Source organism: Enhydra lutris, unplaced genomic scaffold (assembly GCF_002288905.1).
Source record: "Enhydra lutris kenyoni isolate GAN:26980312 unplaced genomic scaffold, ASM228890v2 scaffoldscaffold4, whole genome shotgun sequence".
NCBI lineage: Eukaryota > Metazoa > Chordata > Mammalia > Carnivora > Mustelidae > Enhydra > Enhydra lutris.
Window position 1 is genome coordinate 20,127,704 of NW_019154088.1, and position 18,296 is coordinate 20,145,999.

The 18,296-nt window shown below is 38.2% G+C and overlaps 1 protein-coding gene across 4 annotated transcripts in view; it reads right to left on the reverse strand.

The window, feature by feature from the left end:
• LOC111140680 (myosin VA) overlaps positions 1-18,296 on the reverse strand; it is a 188,639-nt gene that overhangs the window by 71,840 nt on the left and 98,503 nt on the right. For all 4 annotated transcript variants that reach the window (XR_002640166.1, XM_022492892.1, XM_022492894.1 and 1 more), the window contains exons 9-14: positions 17,366-17,472; positions 10,642-10,907; positions 9,728-9,809; positions 5,150-5,290; positions 2,959-3,084; positions 1,674-1,757 (exon numbers count right to left, since the gene is read on the reverse strand). Coding sequence is in view for 3 of the 4 variants with exons in the window: in XM_022492892.1 (XP_022348600.1) it covers positions 1,674-1,757; positions 2,959-3,084; positions 5,150-5,290; positions 9,728-9,809; positions 10,642-10,907; positions 17,366-17,472 (806 nt within the window). In the remaining variant the exon portion in view is untranslated. The remainder of the gene's footprint in view (positions 1-1,673; positions 1,758-2,958; positions 3,085-5,149; positions 5,291-9,727; positions 9,810-10,641; positions 10,908-17,365; positions 17,473-18,296) is intronic.

Below are 18,296 nucleotides of genomic sequence, written 5' to 3' on the forward strand. Positions count from 1 at the left end.
AAGTCAATCAGAGAAAGACAATTATCATATGATCTCACTGATATGAGGAATTTAATAAGCAGGCAGAAGATCATAGAGAAAGAAAGGAAAAAATAAAACAAGATAAAACCAGAGACAGAGACAAATCGTAAGAGACTCTTGAACATAGGAAACAAAATGGAGGTTGCTGGAGGGCAGTGGGATGGAGGGAAGGGGTGGCTGGGTGATGGACATTAAGTAGGGCATGTGATGTAATGAGCACTGGGTGCTATATAAGACTGATGAATCACAGGCCTGTACCTCTGAAATCCATAATACATTATATGTTAATTAATTGAATTTAAATTTTAAAATGTTTATAGAATATTCCCTCAGAATTTAAAAAGATTCTCTTAGAATAAACGAGGGAAACAAAAGTGCTGGTCAGTAGTCTAGAAGATTTACATGAATAATTTATTTTTTAACAAATATTTGAATATTCATTTTGCTAAACTAAGTTTACTTTCAATTATTTTGAGTGCATAAGACCATGTTTCCAGTGTATCCCTTTAAAATGATACAGCAGGGTGCCTGTTGGCTCAGTAGGTTGATCATCTGACTCTTGATTTCAGCTCTAGTCATGATTTAAGGGTTCTGGGATGGAGCCCTGAGTCATGCTCCCCACTCATCAGGGAGTCTGCTTGTCTCTCTCTCTGCCCCCAAACTCACTAGTGCTCTCTCACTAAAATAAATAAATGATTCCTTAAAAATACATACATACATACATAATAAAATGATGTAGTAAAAAACCTATTTTCTTTCATAATTTCTCACAAAGGCACAATGGAGTCTAGAACCACTGTGCAGACAATAATTTCACATAAAACTGAAAGACAACAGGGGAGCCTGGGTGGCTCAGTCGTTAAGCATCTGCCTTGGGCTCAGGTCATGATCTCAGGGTCCTGGGATCGAGCCTCAAGTCAGGGTCCCTGCTCCGCGGGGAGCCTGGTTCTCCCTCTCCCACTCCCCCTACTTGTGCTCCCTTTCTCACTGTGTCTCTCTCAGTCAAATAAATAAACAAAATCTAAACAACAACAACAACAAAAAACAAAACCTGAACGACAACACTGCATTGTGGTTATGAGCAGACTCTGAGCCAGACAGCCTGTGTTTTAATTTTGCTTAAAAACACATTAGCTATGGGGCGCCTCAGCGGCTCAGTGGGTTAATCCTCTGCCTTCAGCTTGGGTCGTGATCCCAGGGTCCTGGGATCGAGACCCGCCTCAGGCTCTCTGCTCAGCAGGGAGTCTGCTTCCCTTCCTCTCTCTCTGCCTGCCTCTCTGCCTATTTGAGATCTCTGTCTGTCAAATAAATAAATAAAAGCTTAAGAAAAAAAAAACACATTAGCTATGAAATCTCTGTGCTTCAGTTCCCTCATCTGTAAAATGGGAGTAATGATTTTATCACCTCATTATAAAAATTACATGAGTTAACATTTGTAAGGCATTTAAAAGGCAAAAGATTTATACAATCCGAAGAGAAACCCGACACACACTATTATCTGATAAATTAAAAACTAACAGTAAAGCTGATTTTGTTAGAAAAATCACTATTGTTAAAAAACTAATGTTTAAAAAAACAAGAAACTAATGCTTACTTAAGTAATTAACACTATTGAATATATCCTGATTGTAGAAAGCCTAATACATTGTTACCTTGCTGGATTTCAGAACTTTAATTTGTTCTTCAAAAACAGTGTCTTTATTCTTTTCCAGAAAGCCTTCACACTGGTATTCCACCTGGAAACACATGCAAAAATCTTCTTAACTACCAGATTTTTTTTTTTTAACAGATATTAAAATCATCAACCACAAAAACATTTATTAGGTTCAGGCTATATGACTGGTTCTCAGCAAACTGGTTATCAGTTTTAGTCTAAGAAACCAGTACCATTCTTGGGAAGAAGTATGTTAGCTCTAGAGTAAAACTCCTCAAATATTGCTTTTCCTAGGGAATAGTGGTAGTGCTAATTAGTTATGGTTTAAAAGATCCTCCCAATTCACAGGTAGGCAGACTCATAAGAAGTTGACTCTTCTCACTCATGCTGACGCAAGAAAGCTCCTTCACAGCTAAGCTAGTGGACCTTCTTGTGACTGAGATCACCATCCTGGAGGGGTAGTTCTCTTGGAAGACAACTGGGTAAACACTGTATGATTTGGTAAAGGGAACTACTCAAGAACAAGGAAACTCAAGACTGTTCCTGCTTCCAAAACTCCAGTGACTTTAGGCATCTACTACTCAAGTTGCTCCCCAGGTTATAACACAAAGCCCTTAGGTAACCTAAAGACATTCCTAGGTTTCCAGCTAGGACTAAGAAGACTTAGAAGACCCTCAATTCCTGAAGGAGACCCCAGGAAGCTTACCCCCCTTAACCCTACCCACATCTCCTTTAAATGTAAATTAGCCTCATCGCTCCTGATTTTCTGAGCACACTACTAAACTCATGAAGCAGTAGGTCCACATGCCCTGTTAGCAGGAACCCACTGACTCAATCACAGTCTCTATTCTGATCCCTCTAAGGTTTGCAGCAGTCCAAGGCAGCAACCTATAATCAAACACATTAATATTTCTACACTGAAGTATGTAAATATCCAGCCTAACTGAGATAAATAAAGACTATACATAACCTCATGTTACTTCAAAGTCAGAGATCAGGTCTAGACATAAAATGAATTATGAAGAGACTTTTTAGTTTTCAGAGTTTCTTGGATTTCAGAATTATACAGGATTGTAGGCTCATATTTATTTCATAATATAATTCCATTTATAGGAATGGAAAGGAAGAGAAAACCACCCAAGCAACACTGAAAAATACTTTTCCTATAAGACACTAAAGGATGCAAGTTTCAGCAAAGATAAAAATGATATCTCTAGACATCGATTTTTTACCTCTTTGAACTTAAATATTCAAAAAGAAAAAAGATAATAAAGCTTCCTTACTTTGTCAGCAAAATGTTGGATGATGAAAGCTTTGTTTGATAGACGGGGCTTTTCAAAGAGTGCACATTTGTTCAAATGTGTGTTGTACAATTTTTGGGCCCAAGTGTCATCTGTGCCTTTGGGCATCTACATTCAGGGTGGAAAAGAAAAGGAAAAAAAAAAAACAGCAAAAACAAAATAAGAATATTGTTATAAGACTTTTCTGACTTATCAACCAAGAGACCATTTTTTGGCTTTTCTAACAACTTTTATATTCAATAGGAACTCATTCCCTCCACATTACTCTGTTAGATGACGAAAATCAGTTACCAAAGGAAAGCAATGACTGAGACCTTTTCATGGGTGACTCAGCCCAATCTTTGGGCAACTCCATCTGGCTATACCAGGAATCATCAAATAAATATTCTATCAGCTTTTAAAACAACAAGAGCCTCACAAATAAAACATGAACTATTATGATTTCATGTTTTTTTTTAAATTTTAGGCAAGTTATAGGCCCACTGTGGAGCTTGAACTCATGACCCCCATGAAATCAAGAGTCACATGCTCTAGCGACTAAGCCTGCCAGCTGCGCCATATCAGGTATTTTTAAAAATTTGTTAAATAAAGGTAACATATGCACAGAGTGAAATATTTTCATAATTCATAAAGGTTTAAAATGAAGCGTAATTTTTTTCATCATTTCCACCAATTTTATCTTTCTGTCTAAAGGTATGCACACTAATAGAATCATTCTATAAAATCTTTGCATTTTTCTTCTTCTTAATAATAGCATTCCTGTATTCATGGCCATTAGGTTGTTACTCATTTTCTGTTATTATAAAAATGGCCACAATTGCTTCTTTTACATATATACCTTGGACACTTTTGCAAGTATATTCATAGGGTGAATTCCAGCAATTCGACTGTTGGGCCCAAAGGTAATTTTGGGCCCACTGTTGGGTCTAAAATTTTATAATTTTGAAAAATATTGTCAAATTCCCCCAAAAATATGCTGTATTAACTCACATCCTACCATCATTGAATGGTATTATCAAATTTAAACTCACCTATCTAGAGCACCAGGCTGGCTCAGTGGGTTAAGCATTTGACTTCTGATTTTGGCTCAGGTCATGATCTCAGTAGTCCTAGGATTGAGCCCTGTGTTGGGGTCCCTGCTCAGTGGGAAGTCTGAGATTCTCTCTCTCTCCCTCTGCCCCTCCCCCAGCTCTCTCTCTCTCTCTCTCTCTCTCAAAATAAATAAATAAAATCTCAAAAGAAAAAAAAAAACCTTGCCTGTCTGATAGGTAAAATGCAGTATCCCATTTTTGGTTTGATATGCATTTTATTTAATTTCAAGTGAAACTGAGCATTATACTCATTCTTAATGTTGTAGGAAATCTGATACTTAGGAGGATCAATCTATGGTAAGTTGTAATTTATGGCATTCAAACTAAAGAGGAGTTAAGAGAAAGGATATGTTATTTGTCTAAGATCACTCAGCAGTAAAGCCAGAGATCCATTATTTTCCCAGCACGCTGGGTCTTCAAATATTAAAACTAAAACTCCCTTTCTACCATATATATCAATAATAAAGAACAAGCAGTCAATTTTAAAATCACAGATATTTAAGACTATTATTTAAAATATCTTTTGTACAATTTCTTGCATTTCTTTAAATATGTCATATCACTAAACAAAAGACTACCAAACTGGTAAGCAAAAAATTGATATGTCAATTTTTTACATAACTGAGAAGCAGCTAAAAAGAGAAAGGAAATTCCCCAAGTTTTGTTTTTTTTTTTTTTCAAGATTTTTAAAAAGATTTATTTATGTATTTTAGAGAGAGAGTGAGAGTGCAAGTGAGGAGAGGGGCAGAGGGAGAGAGAGAGAATCTCAAGCAGACTCCCTGCTGAGCACAGAGTCCCAATGCGGGGTTCAAACTCAGGACACCAAGATCATGACCTGAGCTGAAATCAAGAGTCGGCCACTCAACAAACTGAGCCACCCAGGCGCTCCCAAATTATCCCAGTTTTGATTGTAGGCAGAACCCTTTGGGTCTAGTGACCCTTCAGAATGCAAGTAGGGTGATCTCTTATTTGTGGCCACACTGGCACCTCATGGTATACCAATGAATCTGTGCTTAAACCCACTTACCTCTGACCTTGACATGTCTCTTGATAGACTAGGTATGTCAGAAAATCATATTTACCTTGCATTCTTCATCCAGCAAATCTAGAATGCCCAGTTTAGATTCTATAAGATTAATGCAAGGCTGATTATCATAAAAATCTATGAGTGTCCAGGGAATTTGTTCCTTCATATATTCTTCCTGTTCTAATTTGAAGACATGCTGAAATGAAAAAGAAAAAACAAAACTGGCATTACTGTATCATTACAAGTAATGTTAGTCAAGAAATGACATTTATAGAAAACACTCGAAGAGGATATGAACATAATATGAGATAGTCCATGGCTTCCAGCAACAATAATCTTTTTTTTTTTTTAAAGATTTTTATTTATTTATTTGACAGAGAGAGATCACAAGTAGACGGAGAGGCAGGTAGAGAGAGAGAGAGGGAAGCAGGCTCCCTGCTGAGCAGAGAGCCTGATGCGGGACTCGATCCCAGGACCCTGAGATCATGACCTGAGCCGAAGGCAGCAGCTTAACCCACTGAGCCACCCAGGCGCCCAGCAGCAACAATAATCTTGTGGGAAAAACATGTTTTACACATGGAGAGTAATATAAGAAGCAAATAAAATCCACAGATAGCAAAGCCTCAGCTACACAGGATTCTTGGTAAACAAGTAAATCTACGTGTGTGGGTGTGTTAAAACAGCTGACAATGTAGCAGTCTTTTCGATTTTTTTTTAATATGTATACAACCAACACTGTACAATATACTTTTTGGCCTCAAATTATTGCACAGTGCTGCTAACAATGCCTTAGCTGGCCTTGAACTATGCAGAGCAGATGCTCTCTAGACTACTGAACCATGCCGGGTGATGCTTGCAGCACAGCAAAGTAATTCTCTTAAGGGACAGTGATGTTGAAGTTCATGTGCCTCAGAGTTAGGTAACAGTGTTTTGTGTCCTCCATCACTTTCCAGTCAGGGAATCTACAGCTCAATTCTGTGAATTCTACATCCAATGCTGCAAGCAGCTGCAACAAGAACCAATCCACTGCTCCTTCTGCTAAATGTTTCAACCACCATCCTCCATTCCACATTGCTTCTCATCTCCAGTCACTCATTTAAGCAAAAATATGTATCGACCATCTACTATGTGCCAGTCACGGCACACCATTAACAAAGGAGATGTGGGTTCTGCCCTCAGGGAGTTTGGAAACTTAGTGGGAAAAACAGACAGAAATCAAGTAACCACAAGGAATCACAAACTATAGTAATGTTACAAAGGAAAATAATGTAAGCTATGAGAACAAGAGTCCTTATCTAGTTTGGATACAGGGTCGTGAGGGAAGGCTTCTCTGAGGACAGGCTCTGCTATAGAAACTCTGCAGATAAATGGATGTTAAGTTGGTCTAGACGGAAGGGCAATCCAATCCCCGATACCGTTCTTGCTTCAGGCTGCCCAACCAATACAGCAATCCATAACTTCTAGTGTCTACAAGACGTTAATGACCTCTACTCATTGTACTTGGGGATTTCTGCTTTCTTTTATCTCTTCTGATTCCCTTCTTCTCTCAGACATTTTGATCCTTTTTCTGGAAAGGATAGCCTCCTACGGCTTTGACCAGACAACACATATTTTCTAGGCCCCTAATCCCCGTGAAACTTAGGTGTCACCAAGATTTCTGATACACACGCTCCTTGTGCACTTAGAACTTTCTTACTTTATTCTGCCCGTATTGTAATGTCCCTCTGGCTCATTGGCAGCATTTACCAGCTGCAATAAGCTTCAATAATTTAAAAAAAACAAAGTGGTCACCCGAATAAATATTTATGTCCTGTTGATCAGAAAGTAAATTTCTTCTGCTCTTACGATGAATGAGAAGGCAAGCGGGACACCATGTGTTAGCAGGATGCCCTGACTGATGGCACCAATAAGGAACGAGCTCTGTTCTTTTTTTAATTCAATAATTTCTATGCAGACTCCACACTGACGACAGAAACACTGCTCCAGATTTTAAATAGAGCTTGTTTCTTATACACAATTCTATGCTAGTTTGGAAAAGTCCATGAGGCCTCAAAAATCTTGGATACTCAGTTGTCAAAAAGACAATGTGGGCATGAGGTTCAATGTGGCAAGAGATCCTGAGTCAATATGTAATGCCTGCAATCTCTAAATACGCCAATCACCGTGTTTCTCATGCCCACTGCCCCACTCATAATCCTTGCCAAGGGTGGCCCAAAACAACCAGGTTCTTTACTTTGAAACCCTATGTTCCTAGTCACAGCTGGTCAACTGCTAGAGATCTCTGGTGGAAAAATGAATGAAATTAATCAGATTCCCTTTGTTGGGTATAAGAATTTAGAAATGGGCAATCAACAGTCCAAGCTAAAGCTGATTCAGAATGAATGGGGAAATGGCAAGTTAAGAGGGTGAGAGGAAAGGGGTGCCTGGAAGGCTCAGTCGGTTAAGAATCCACCTCTTGATTGCAGCTCAGGTCTCTGGGTTTTGGGATCAAGCCCTGTATCAGGCTCCATGCAGGGCATGGAGGCTCCTTGGGATGCTCTCTCTCTCTCTCTCCCCACCTCTCTCTCTCCTTCTGCCCCATCTCCCCATCTCTCTCTCTCTCCAGGAAAAAAAAAAGAAAAAGAAAAAGGATGAGAGGGGCAAGCCAACCACTGCTGGGTTCAGAGGGAGCTTGAAGTGACTGAGGAAGCAGAAACCCTGAGAAAATATACACAGAAGAGAAGGGAAGAAGAAGTCATCTGATAGTAAAAGGGAGTGGAGCAGCTGTGCAGAGAGAAGCTAAGATGCAGCATAGTGTGTGTGTGTGTGTGTGTGTGTGTGTGTGTGTGAGAGAGAGAGAGAGAGAGAGAGAGAAAGAGAGAGAGAGAGAGAGAGGAGAAACACATTGACAGTGAGAGAGGGAAAGAGAAAGAGAAACGAGAGAGTCAGAAACACACATGCAAGGACATGGGGTCCTTGTCAAATAGACAAATGAGCCAGTCCCTGGTGAGGCCAATGTTGGTTCCTTACATTTACAGTCATCTTGTGCCAAAATATACTAGGAAAGAGCAGAGGCTGTGGCTCTGTTTAAAGTATTAAGAAACTCAGTAAAACCTTGAGAAAAGATAATGCTCAGTTTAGTCTCTGACAGGTCTTTATTAATGTTTCTTAAGCAAAGATGAAAAGGACACCAATAACATTCTTATGGAAACAGTCATAAGCTGAAGGCTTGAAGATCACCTTTGCATTATTTCACTGTGCTAAGCAGCTTAACTTGACAAATAAAGAGGGTCTAAATTTTCATCAGAGTATACACAATATTTTTAAAAAATCAAACAGTCTAAAGGTTTGATGATGACAAGCAAGAATCCCTTGTCCCACCCTTCAATCCAGTCTCACTCTCTGGAGGAAGCCATTTTTAACTTCCTTAGTTATTTCTTCTGATACTTACTTCTAAAGGATATGTTTATCTACTATTTTCTTATGTATTCATTGTAAATATCATCTATTGATTTCTTGAAGAGGCAAATGTGGTCAAATTCATAAATACCACCTCTCTTGAGTCAAATTCATATATACCACCTCTCTCTACTGTCCGTCCCGTCCTCACAATATTACTATTTTTAGTTCTTCTTTCAATTTTTACTAATTCTGTAACTTAAAACAATACCTTTAAACTTCTATTTTTTGTTCATTAACTAGAGACCATGCCTCTTGTCCTCTCTTTTTATAAAATGAGGATACTAAGGACTCTTTTCCTGTCCTTCAGCTCTTCCATCTTCAACTCTTACGAGTGACTTATTTGTTTTCTTGTTTTGCTTTTTAGGCAATTCATTTTTAACAACCTCTTTCATCAGTACTAATAACCATCCCTAATCCTGCACTTAGAACTGTGCCTGGTCCATGTTGATAACTTTACATATTCTAACTCATTCAATCTATGCAACTATATGCAGTAGGTACTATCATTATCCCCTTTATACAGATGAGGAGACTAGGGCCCAGGAGGGTCAATTACCCTGCCCAAGGTCCCATGAATAATCAAAGCAGAATGAGATTCCAACCCAAGCAGTTTACTTTGGAGGTCTGTGATCTTCACTATTACAATGTACTGCCCCTCATTTTTAAATTCCCCAATACCGTGATAATACTTGATGATATTTGATACTACAACTGGACAAGAGCCATTTTCAAAATATTCCCATTGCCATTGTTGTGGTGGATGTCTCAGATTGTTGAAAATATGTAAAAAAAATATGTAGAAAACAGTGTGTGCTGATTTTTCACACTGGCATCTTGAGGATACAGCAAGTAGGAGTTATGATAGTCTTCACTCCATGGGAACAACACACTAAAGGATATCCTGGGCTCAAAACTTCAAACTGCCTATGTTACCACCTAATGCACTTCCTGTTTCAATCACTCAATTTATTTTGACCCAATTTTTACTATTCTCAGGTTGCAACCTGGGCCATACACATTTCTTTAACACTGCACTCATTTATTAATCATAAGTTCCTCAGCAGCTCAGTTGTTCTAAATCCCACATAGTAATTGCAATTTATAGTCTCATTTCAAAAACCAGACTTGAAACACAGAGTAGGAATTCAAAAGAATTTATAGTAAAATATTAGTTAAGAAAGAAAATTCTTACCATATTGAATTGTTGCTGTAGTTTTTCATTTGCATAATTTATGCAAAACTGTTCAAAACTATTTATCTCAAATGTTTCAAATCTATAAAACGAAAAACAGTATGTTAGGAGGAGAAAAAGATACAAACAGCTTTTTAAAATATTCAAAATGTGCCCATTAGAAAGAAAGAAATGGGAAATTTCCCAACATTCTGAAACCTCTTTTCCACATCAGTGAAGATAAAGGTTTATAAGTCAGTAACATGGAATCTACACGCAACAGACAGGCATCAGCCATGTAGCAGAGAGATTTTTTTTGAAGGCTCCAGCATGCAGCAATGTTCAACACTATGAGTTTTTGAGGGCTAATTCATCCCCAGGTGGGGAACAATCGTATTTATGATAAAGCTACTGCTCTTGTCAATTTATAGATTCAGGGCCTATATTCACATAAAAGGGAACTGAGAAAAGAGATCTTATAGGTTCTTTTGAAAAACTATATAAGATAATTTTAAAAATTAGGAATCAAAAACCACAAATATATAGAACTGTATTAACAGCTAAATGAGGGTACCCAGAGGGGCACCTGGGTGGCTCAGTCAGTTAAGCATCTGCTTTCAGGTCAGGTCATTATCCCAGCCAGAGCCCTGGGATAGAGTCCTGCAATGGGCTCCCTGCTCACCTGGGAGTCTGCTTCTCCCTCTGCCCCTCCCCCTGCTCATGTTCTCTCTCTCTCTCTTTCAAATAAATAAAATCTTTAAAGGAGGGCACCCAGAGAAGGCAAACTAGCAAATGAAATAAGATTTTTAGAAATGCTCTTCTAATTTTCTTTTCTCCTTACCAGTAAGAGACAGAATCTAGGACCCACTCAGAGTTACTAGATAATCTCTAGAAAGAAATGCTCTGTGGCAGACCATTAAGCCAAATACACTTACCCATATATGTCCAGCACTCCAATAAAAGAGTGCTGTTTGACAGCAGAATGGAGGGCCTGATTGACATGATCTACGATCCAGCTAAAGAGCTTGGCATAAATGTGCTTGGCCAAAGCATCACGGGCATTCGTGGCCTGCAGCTTAGAGATGGGCTTGATGTATGTCTCTGTGGCGGTAGCGAGTTTCCGATGGCAGAGCCAGTGACACATCTCCTCATAGTCTATGCCCATAAGGTCAGAGAAGATGCTGAGAGGTTCATGCTTGGGCTGATAAAAGAGAGTGGGTTATTTCCTATGACCAAATCAATCAAATAAGAATTTACTAAAAGAACACAAAGAAGTAACAAATAAACCCAGCAATTTCTTTGTTATAATGAACACCCAGATCACTTCAACCTGATCGGTGATAATAATCTTAGTCATCCATTAGACTAGCATCTAGACAGCATTTTACGATCTCTTCTAGGGCTCGTTTTACACGCTACATCTTCCTTTCTCTTCACTGTATTTGTTTGTATCTGTCTTCGGGCACCTTTATTCAGTCAGTTGATCAGAAGATCTGTCAGCTTGTCAACAAGTATTTACTTAGTGCCTACGACATGCCGGTAAATAAAACCAGACATAGCCCCATCTTCCTAGAACTTACAGTCACTAGGGGAAATGGATGTTAGTCAAATGACTGCTCCCTAAAATGTAAAATTACTGCAGAGAACAAGGGTGCTATCCTATGATTCCATGTGAAAGGACTGCGCTCCACTCAGGAGGCAAGCGCCAGTTGTCTTGAGAAACAGAGTTGAGATTTGAAGAATGGGAAAGTATTAACTCAGTGAAAGGGGAAAGAAAGGGTCTTCAAGCTGAGGGCATAGCTGGTACACAAGTCCTGTGGTGGGAGAAAACTATAGTATGAGGGACTAAAGCTAAGTGAGGGAGAAAATATCTGAGATGAAGCCAGAGAGACAGGCAGAGTCTATACCATGGCTGCTCTTTATCCTGAGAGCAAAGAGAAGTCACTGAAGGGTTTAAGACAGATAACTTGAGAGTTATTCATAGGACTTCTTAGACTAGAATCTCTTTAATCTCTATCCCCTACAAGGTCTTCCATAGGCCTTGATTTGAGTAGATTGAGTAGACTGAGTAGACATTCAATAAAACCTTGTTTAGTTTAATCTACACAAGTGCACTACATTTGTGAACATCTTCACTCACATGTTTCAGTTGACTCTGATGACATTCCTGGGGAATAAGCAGGATGAACATCGCTATCTTGGAGTGAAATCCAAGAGGATAGCTTATCAAACATCACATGGCCAATGTATGTCACTGTTGTCATTAGAACCTGGGTGTCTTGGCATCCTCACCTCCTGACCCTTCCCACTGAAGCAGTCCCTTCCTTCCCTCACCTCCCCTCCTCCCGAATGGTCACTTCAGATACAAATTAGCATCATTACCAACAGCATGCTATATGTCCCTTAAATAAGCAGCTAATTTCATTCATATAAATGTATGATTTGACATTAGTACTTTCTAAACATATTCTATTTGAACAACATGACCATACTATTAGATCACAGCTGTAAATTTTTTATTCAAATTTTCTATAACTTTACTGATTTTTAGACTTCTTCATTTACCTCTTCTCTTTATCTGAGAAAAGTCAATAATCTCTCACTATGATAGAACTATTTCTTCTTTTGGTTTCTGTTGATTTTTGCTTTATATATGTTAAGTCTATGCCATTAAGTACATGAAAGTTAAAAAGCATTACATCTTCCTGATGAATAAAACCTCTATTATTACATAGTACTCTATTTACCTTTAGTATTGCTTTGGTCCCAACTATTTTGTTGAATATCAATACAGGCTCTGCCAGGGTTTTTTTTTTTTTTAGTTATTATGATGTGTCTTCTATAAACTTTTTATTTTCAAACTTTCTGTACCTATATGTTTTGGGGATGCTTTTTTCAAAAGTATTCAGCTGAATTCCTACACCAGTTATCCAGTTGTTATCTAGTACTCTGGTTCCATGTTTTTAGGGGGAACAGCAGCTGATGATTCTCTTTAACTTTTTTTCTAGACTAATTTTAGACTAAGAGAAAAGTTTCAAGAGCAGTACAAAGAATTTCCTTCACCCAGATTCCCTAAATATTATCATTTTACACATTTGCTTGTATCATTCTCTCTCCTCCACATACATGTACACACACATTAATTTTTTAGAACCTTTGAGAGTGGGAGGAAAAAAATAAAACGACAAAAAACCTTTGAGAGAAGTTCCATGCATGATGCCATTTTAGTCCTAAATATTTTCAGGGTGCAACTCCTAAAAACCAAAGACACTGTCTTATATAACTATGATATCACCAAGAAAATTAGAAAATTAGCAATGACACAACTCTATTATCTAACCTACAGATCCAATCCAATTTTTTTTCTGGCTGTTCTAACAGTCTCTGCACAGGAGTGGGGGAGATATTTTTACAGTCCAGGAACCAGTCTAAGTTCATACACTGAATTTAGTTGCCGTGTTTCACTAGCCTCCTTTAATCTTAATAGGTCTTCACTCTTTTTTTTGTTTGTGACCTTGACCTTTTTAATGTAGGTCCTTCAATGAAGGTCTGTATGACGCTGCCTCATGATTAGATTTGGGTCATGCCTTCTCAGCAGGAATACCAGAGAAGTGATGTTGTGCTCTCAGTTCACCACATCAGAAGTTATTTTATGTTCAACAGTCATTTCTCTAAAGACATCCAGATGGCCAACACCCACATGAAAACATGCTTAATATCAATCATCACCAAGGAAATGCAAATCAAAACTACGATGAGATACCACTGCACACCTGTCAGAACAGCTCAAATCAAAAACACAAGAAACAACAAGTGCTGGTAAGAATGTGGAGAAAAAAAGACTCCTCATGCATTGCGGGTGGGAATGCAAACTCATGCAGCCACTCTGGAAAACAGTATGGAAAAAGTTAAGTTTCCACAAAACACTGTGGAAAAAGTTAAAAATAGAACTACCCTATGATCCAGTAATCACACTCCTGAGTATTTACCCCGAAAATGCAAAAACCCTAATTCGAAGGGGTGCAAGCACTCCCATATTTATTGCAGTATTATTAACAATAGCTGCACTTTGGAAAAAGCCCAAAAAACAGACTCTTAACTACTAAGAACAAACTGATGTTACCAGAGGGGAGGTGGGTGGGGGAAGGTGAAACAAGTGAGGCACTTGTGATGAGCACCGGGTGTTGTATGGAAGTGCTGGACACTATACTGCACACCTAAAAATAATCTTACACTGTATGGTAACGATACTGGAGTTAATATTAAAAACCTGGAAAAAAAAAAACAACCATGTTCACTATAAGCTACAAACCAGAGAAATAAAGAAATTTCTTTTTTTTTTTTAAGATTTTATTTATTTATTTGACAGAGAGATACAGAGAGAGAGGGAACAAAAGCAGGGGAAGTGGGGGTTGGGGGGAAGGAGGCTTCCTGCTGAGCAGGGAGCCCAATAAAGAATATCCTTAAAGGCTTTTTATTTTTTTGTTAAAGATTTATTTACTTAAGAGAGAGAGCAAGAGGGCGCCTGGGTGGCTCAGCTGGTTAAGCGGCTGCCTTCTGCTCAGGTCATGATTCCAGAGTCCTGGGATCGAGCCTCGCATCAGCTCCCTGCTCAGTGGAGAGCCTGATTCTCGCTCTCTCTCTGCCTGCCTGCCTACTTGTGATCCCTCTCTCTCTCTCTCTCAAATAAATAAATAAAATCTTTTTTAAAAAAAGAGAGAGAGAGAGAGAGTGAGAGAGAGAGAATGAGAGGGGAGAGGGTCAGAGGGAGAAGAAGACTCCCTGCTGAGCAGGGAGCCAGGGACTGGATCCCGGGACTTGATCCCAGGACTGGATCGTCTGGTTCATGACCTGAGCTGAAGGCAGTTGCTTAACCAACTGAGCCACCCAGGTGCCCTTTAAAGGCTTTTTAAAAGCAAACAACAGCAACAAGTACAAAAAAAGAAGTTCTGTGATGTTGATTGGTTTTTCCACTGGTCCTGTGAATTGCAGTCACCTGATTAAGGGAATGCCTGCCAAGTTTCTCCACTGTAAAGATGGCTATTTTCCCTTTGTAACTAAGTATTTTGTGGGGAGTTCTGTCTTTCCTGGCCCAATATAGTATTCATAATTATTATTGTTTTAATTAATGAAACATTTTCTGTATTGGCATGTGCTTTCCTAGTTTATCGATCCACCATTCATTCTGTACTTTTAGACCTATCTTCGGTCACTTTCCTTCTACCTAAACCAGGTTCTTTAATATTTCCTTTAGTGAGGACCTTTTGGTGACAAAATCTCCCAATTTCTATTTGTCTGAAAACACTTCTATTCTTCCCTCATTCTGGAAAGATCTTTTTATGGGATATACAATTCTAAGTTAATAGTTATTTACTCTAGAGCACTGAAGATAGTGTTTTCTAGCTTCTATTATAGTTGAGAAGTGAGCTAATGGTTTAACTGTTATTTCTTCAAAGGTAGTTATGTCTTATCTCTCTGCCTGTTTTAAGATTTTTCTCTCTGCCTTTGGTATCATTATGGTGTGCCTTAGGTGGATTTCTTTTTATTTATCCTAATTAGAATTTTGTGGACTTTCCTTATCTGAGGTTTAGAGTCATTTTCACAATTTCTGAAATTTGTGAATAATTATCTTTCAAATATTATGTCTGCCTCTTTCTCCCCCCCCCCACGAATTCTCATTGGATCAAAATTAGATTTTATTATTCTATCCTTCACCTCTCCTCTGTTAAGTGCTCCATCTCTGGGTCTGTCTTGCATTTTGGGTAATTTCTTCACATCTCTCTTCTAGCTCATCTCTTCTCTCCTCAGTTGTGTCGATTTGCTAATAATTTCTTTCAGCATTCTTAATGGGTTTGACTCTTATCTGTTGTTTCACCTAGCTCCTTCTATTTTGTTTCTTTGTGGAATTTGTGATTTCTGACTATAAACCAATTATTTGTTGCAAATTTTCTCATGGGACTCTATTGAGACTTGGATCATCCAAAGTAGATTTATAGATTTATATTTGCTTCTGACAGGCATCTAAGACACCACCAATCCAGGACCAATTTCAGCTAAGTTTTCTGTATTTAGCTTTCTGAGAACTATGAAATCAGTCTGGGAGTAACTGCGAGGGTCAGTTCATTGCCATAAAATTTTAGGACCTATTTTCTCCTACACATAGGCACCAAGGTTTGCTCAAGCCAGATCAACTTTTCTTTATACTCTTCAAGTAGGTGGTGGGCAAGTTTATTACTAGTTTCCCATTTAGGGCCTCAGCTTTAGGCAGGAGTTCCCCTGTTTATATGAGTCCTGGGCTTTGTCTTTTGTTTTTTGCACTCTACTTGGCTAGGAAAACAAACTCATGGTCACTTGGCTTCAGTAAATGTTGTCAAGATGAGCCCTAATTCCAGGGTTCTACTTCTTTCTCATAGCTCTTATTTTCACTTAGTTTCTGGTCTCTGACTAAATTTTATATATTTATTAATTTTTTTAAAAAATATAATTTATTGTGGGGCATCTGGCTGGCTCAGTCAGTGGAACATGAGACTCTTAATCTTGGGAGTTGTGAGTTCAAGCCCCATGTTAGGTGCAGAGATTACTTAAAAATAAAATCTTTAAAAATATATATATATATACATATATATATATATATAAATATGGTTTATCCAGTATGAAGATCAATCAGAGCACCCAGTTGAAAATTGCTGGAAAAGAAAGTCTCATTTTACAGATGAGAAAACAGAAGTTCAGAGAAGTGTAAGCAACTCACCAAAAAAACAAAGCATGATTAAACAGTAAAGTAGGGACTGAATCCAAGCAGAGACACAAAAACATGTATTTCAAAACTAACGTCTTATTTATGCAAATTTAAATCATGAATTAATCTACATGTAGATTTGCTAATATCAACTTGGGTATCTGAAGAGTGAAACATAAATCTTCAGATTGTGTCCTATCACATTATTGAGGAAGCAGGATGGAAAAATAATTAATTATATTAAAACTTCCTCGGTTCTAATAAAGTTAGAAAGTACCTAAAACTGTGTGCGTGCACACACACGTGCGCATGAGTTATATTTGATGGTGGTGATCAGCAAATACTGCAAATCATAAATGCCCAATGAGGACAACCTGAGACTACCAGGTTTTGTTACAATTTAAACAAACACTTCCACATATGGAATTGGGTTTTAATTCTCAGTGTGCAGTTATCACTATGTGTGAAAGAATATGCAAATCCTAGTGAAGACACTCAGTCCCCCAGCCATCTAGTTCCTCTTCACAGGAGTAATCACTGCTAATAGTTGTTTCAATAACAAAATATAGTTTATTACAACTCCACAGCTGAAGACATAAAGTTTTTAATTACTGGTATTTGTACCATGGGCCAAATGAACACCTCTCCCTAGATATCTCCAGTCCAGCTTTCACACTGAATATTAATACTTCCCACCTCTGTTCATATGGACCAGACATGTATCCAAGTTCTCTCCTCTTCCCTACCCCTAATACACACAATCACTGTGCACAAGGGATTAGCATCCATATTTCTTACCTTCAGTTCACGAGTCTATTTGGGATAATTTATCTCTCTGATAATGATAATAGAGACTTCAAATATTAACAAAACTGAAACACAAGGAAACTGCTATCACACTAAGCATATTCTGAACTTACAGGTATCGTGCAGCTGTCTGAATCCCGAGATGTAAATGAAACATTGCCTAAGTGAAGGATGCCAGCAAGTATTCGGAAAATTCCCATCTGATAAGACTCACTAATTCCTGAAATAGAGTAAATGAACAAGTGATAATAAACTATTGCAACAGCCAATATTAAGCCTATTTTTAACCCTTGAATATTGCCAAAGGTGCAGATGGTCACACGTCATGGTTAACCACACTTTCATCTTTGCTGACATCAACATGTAACACAGTGTAGCATCATGGTTGAGAGCACGGGCTGTGGAGTGAGAACTGGCTCAAGGGCAGGTGTTGCTCCTGACCTGCCATGTCACATGGGAACATAACATCACCCTTCTATGTTTCTGTTTTCTCATGTGAGATATGGAAATAGTTGTGACTACCTCAAAGGGAATCCATGAGCATTAAATGAGAAAATGCATGTAGTCGTGTAGTATACTTAGCACACTACAGGACACGTGGTAAATGCTAAACAAATTATCATCGCCGTCATACTCTGGATTTAAGTATTTTACTAACATTATTACCTTTTCTATTTTCTCTATTCCCAAGTGCAAGTTGTAGCCCAATAAGGCTATTTTAAGTCAGATTATTTTAATTACTCCTTCTAACTAGAGACCAACTATAAGTTAAAGAGATCCCAAGATGAGAAGTGTTTGGGCCCATGTTGTACTCAGCTTGATGAGGGAATTTGAAATGCAGCATTAGAGTATCAACTGACGGATAAGGCAGGATGAGAAAGCTGTATAGCTTTGGCATTTTATCAGATCTGGCTTCATTTTTCCATAAAATAAGAATTTCCTGAATATTAGGTATAATTATATAGAAGTAAAAATAGTAAAATTATTTTCAAATATGTAATCATATACAGGGTAATTGAGAGTTGATCTTATAATGAATATTTT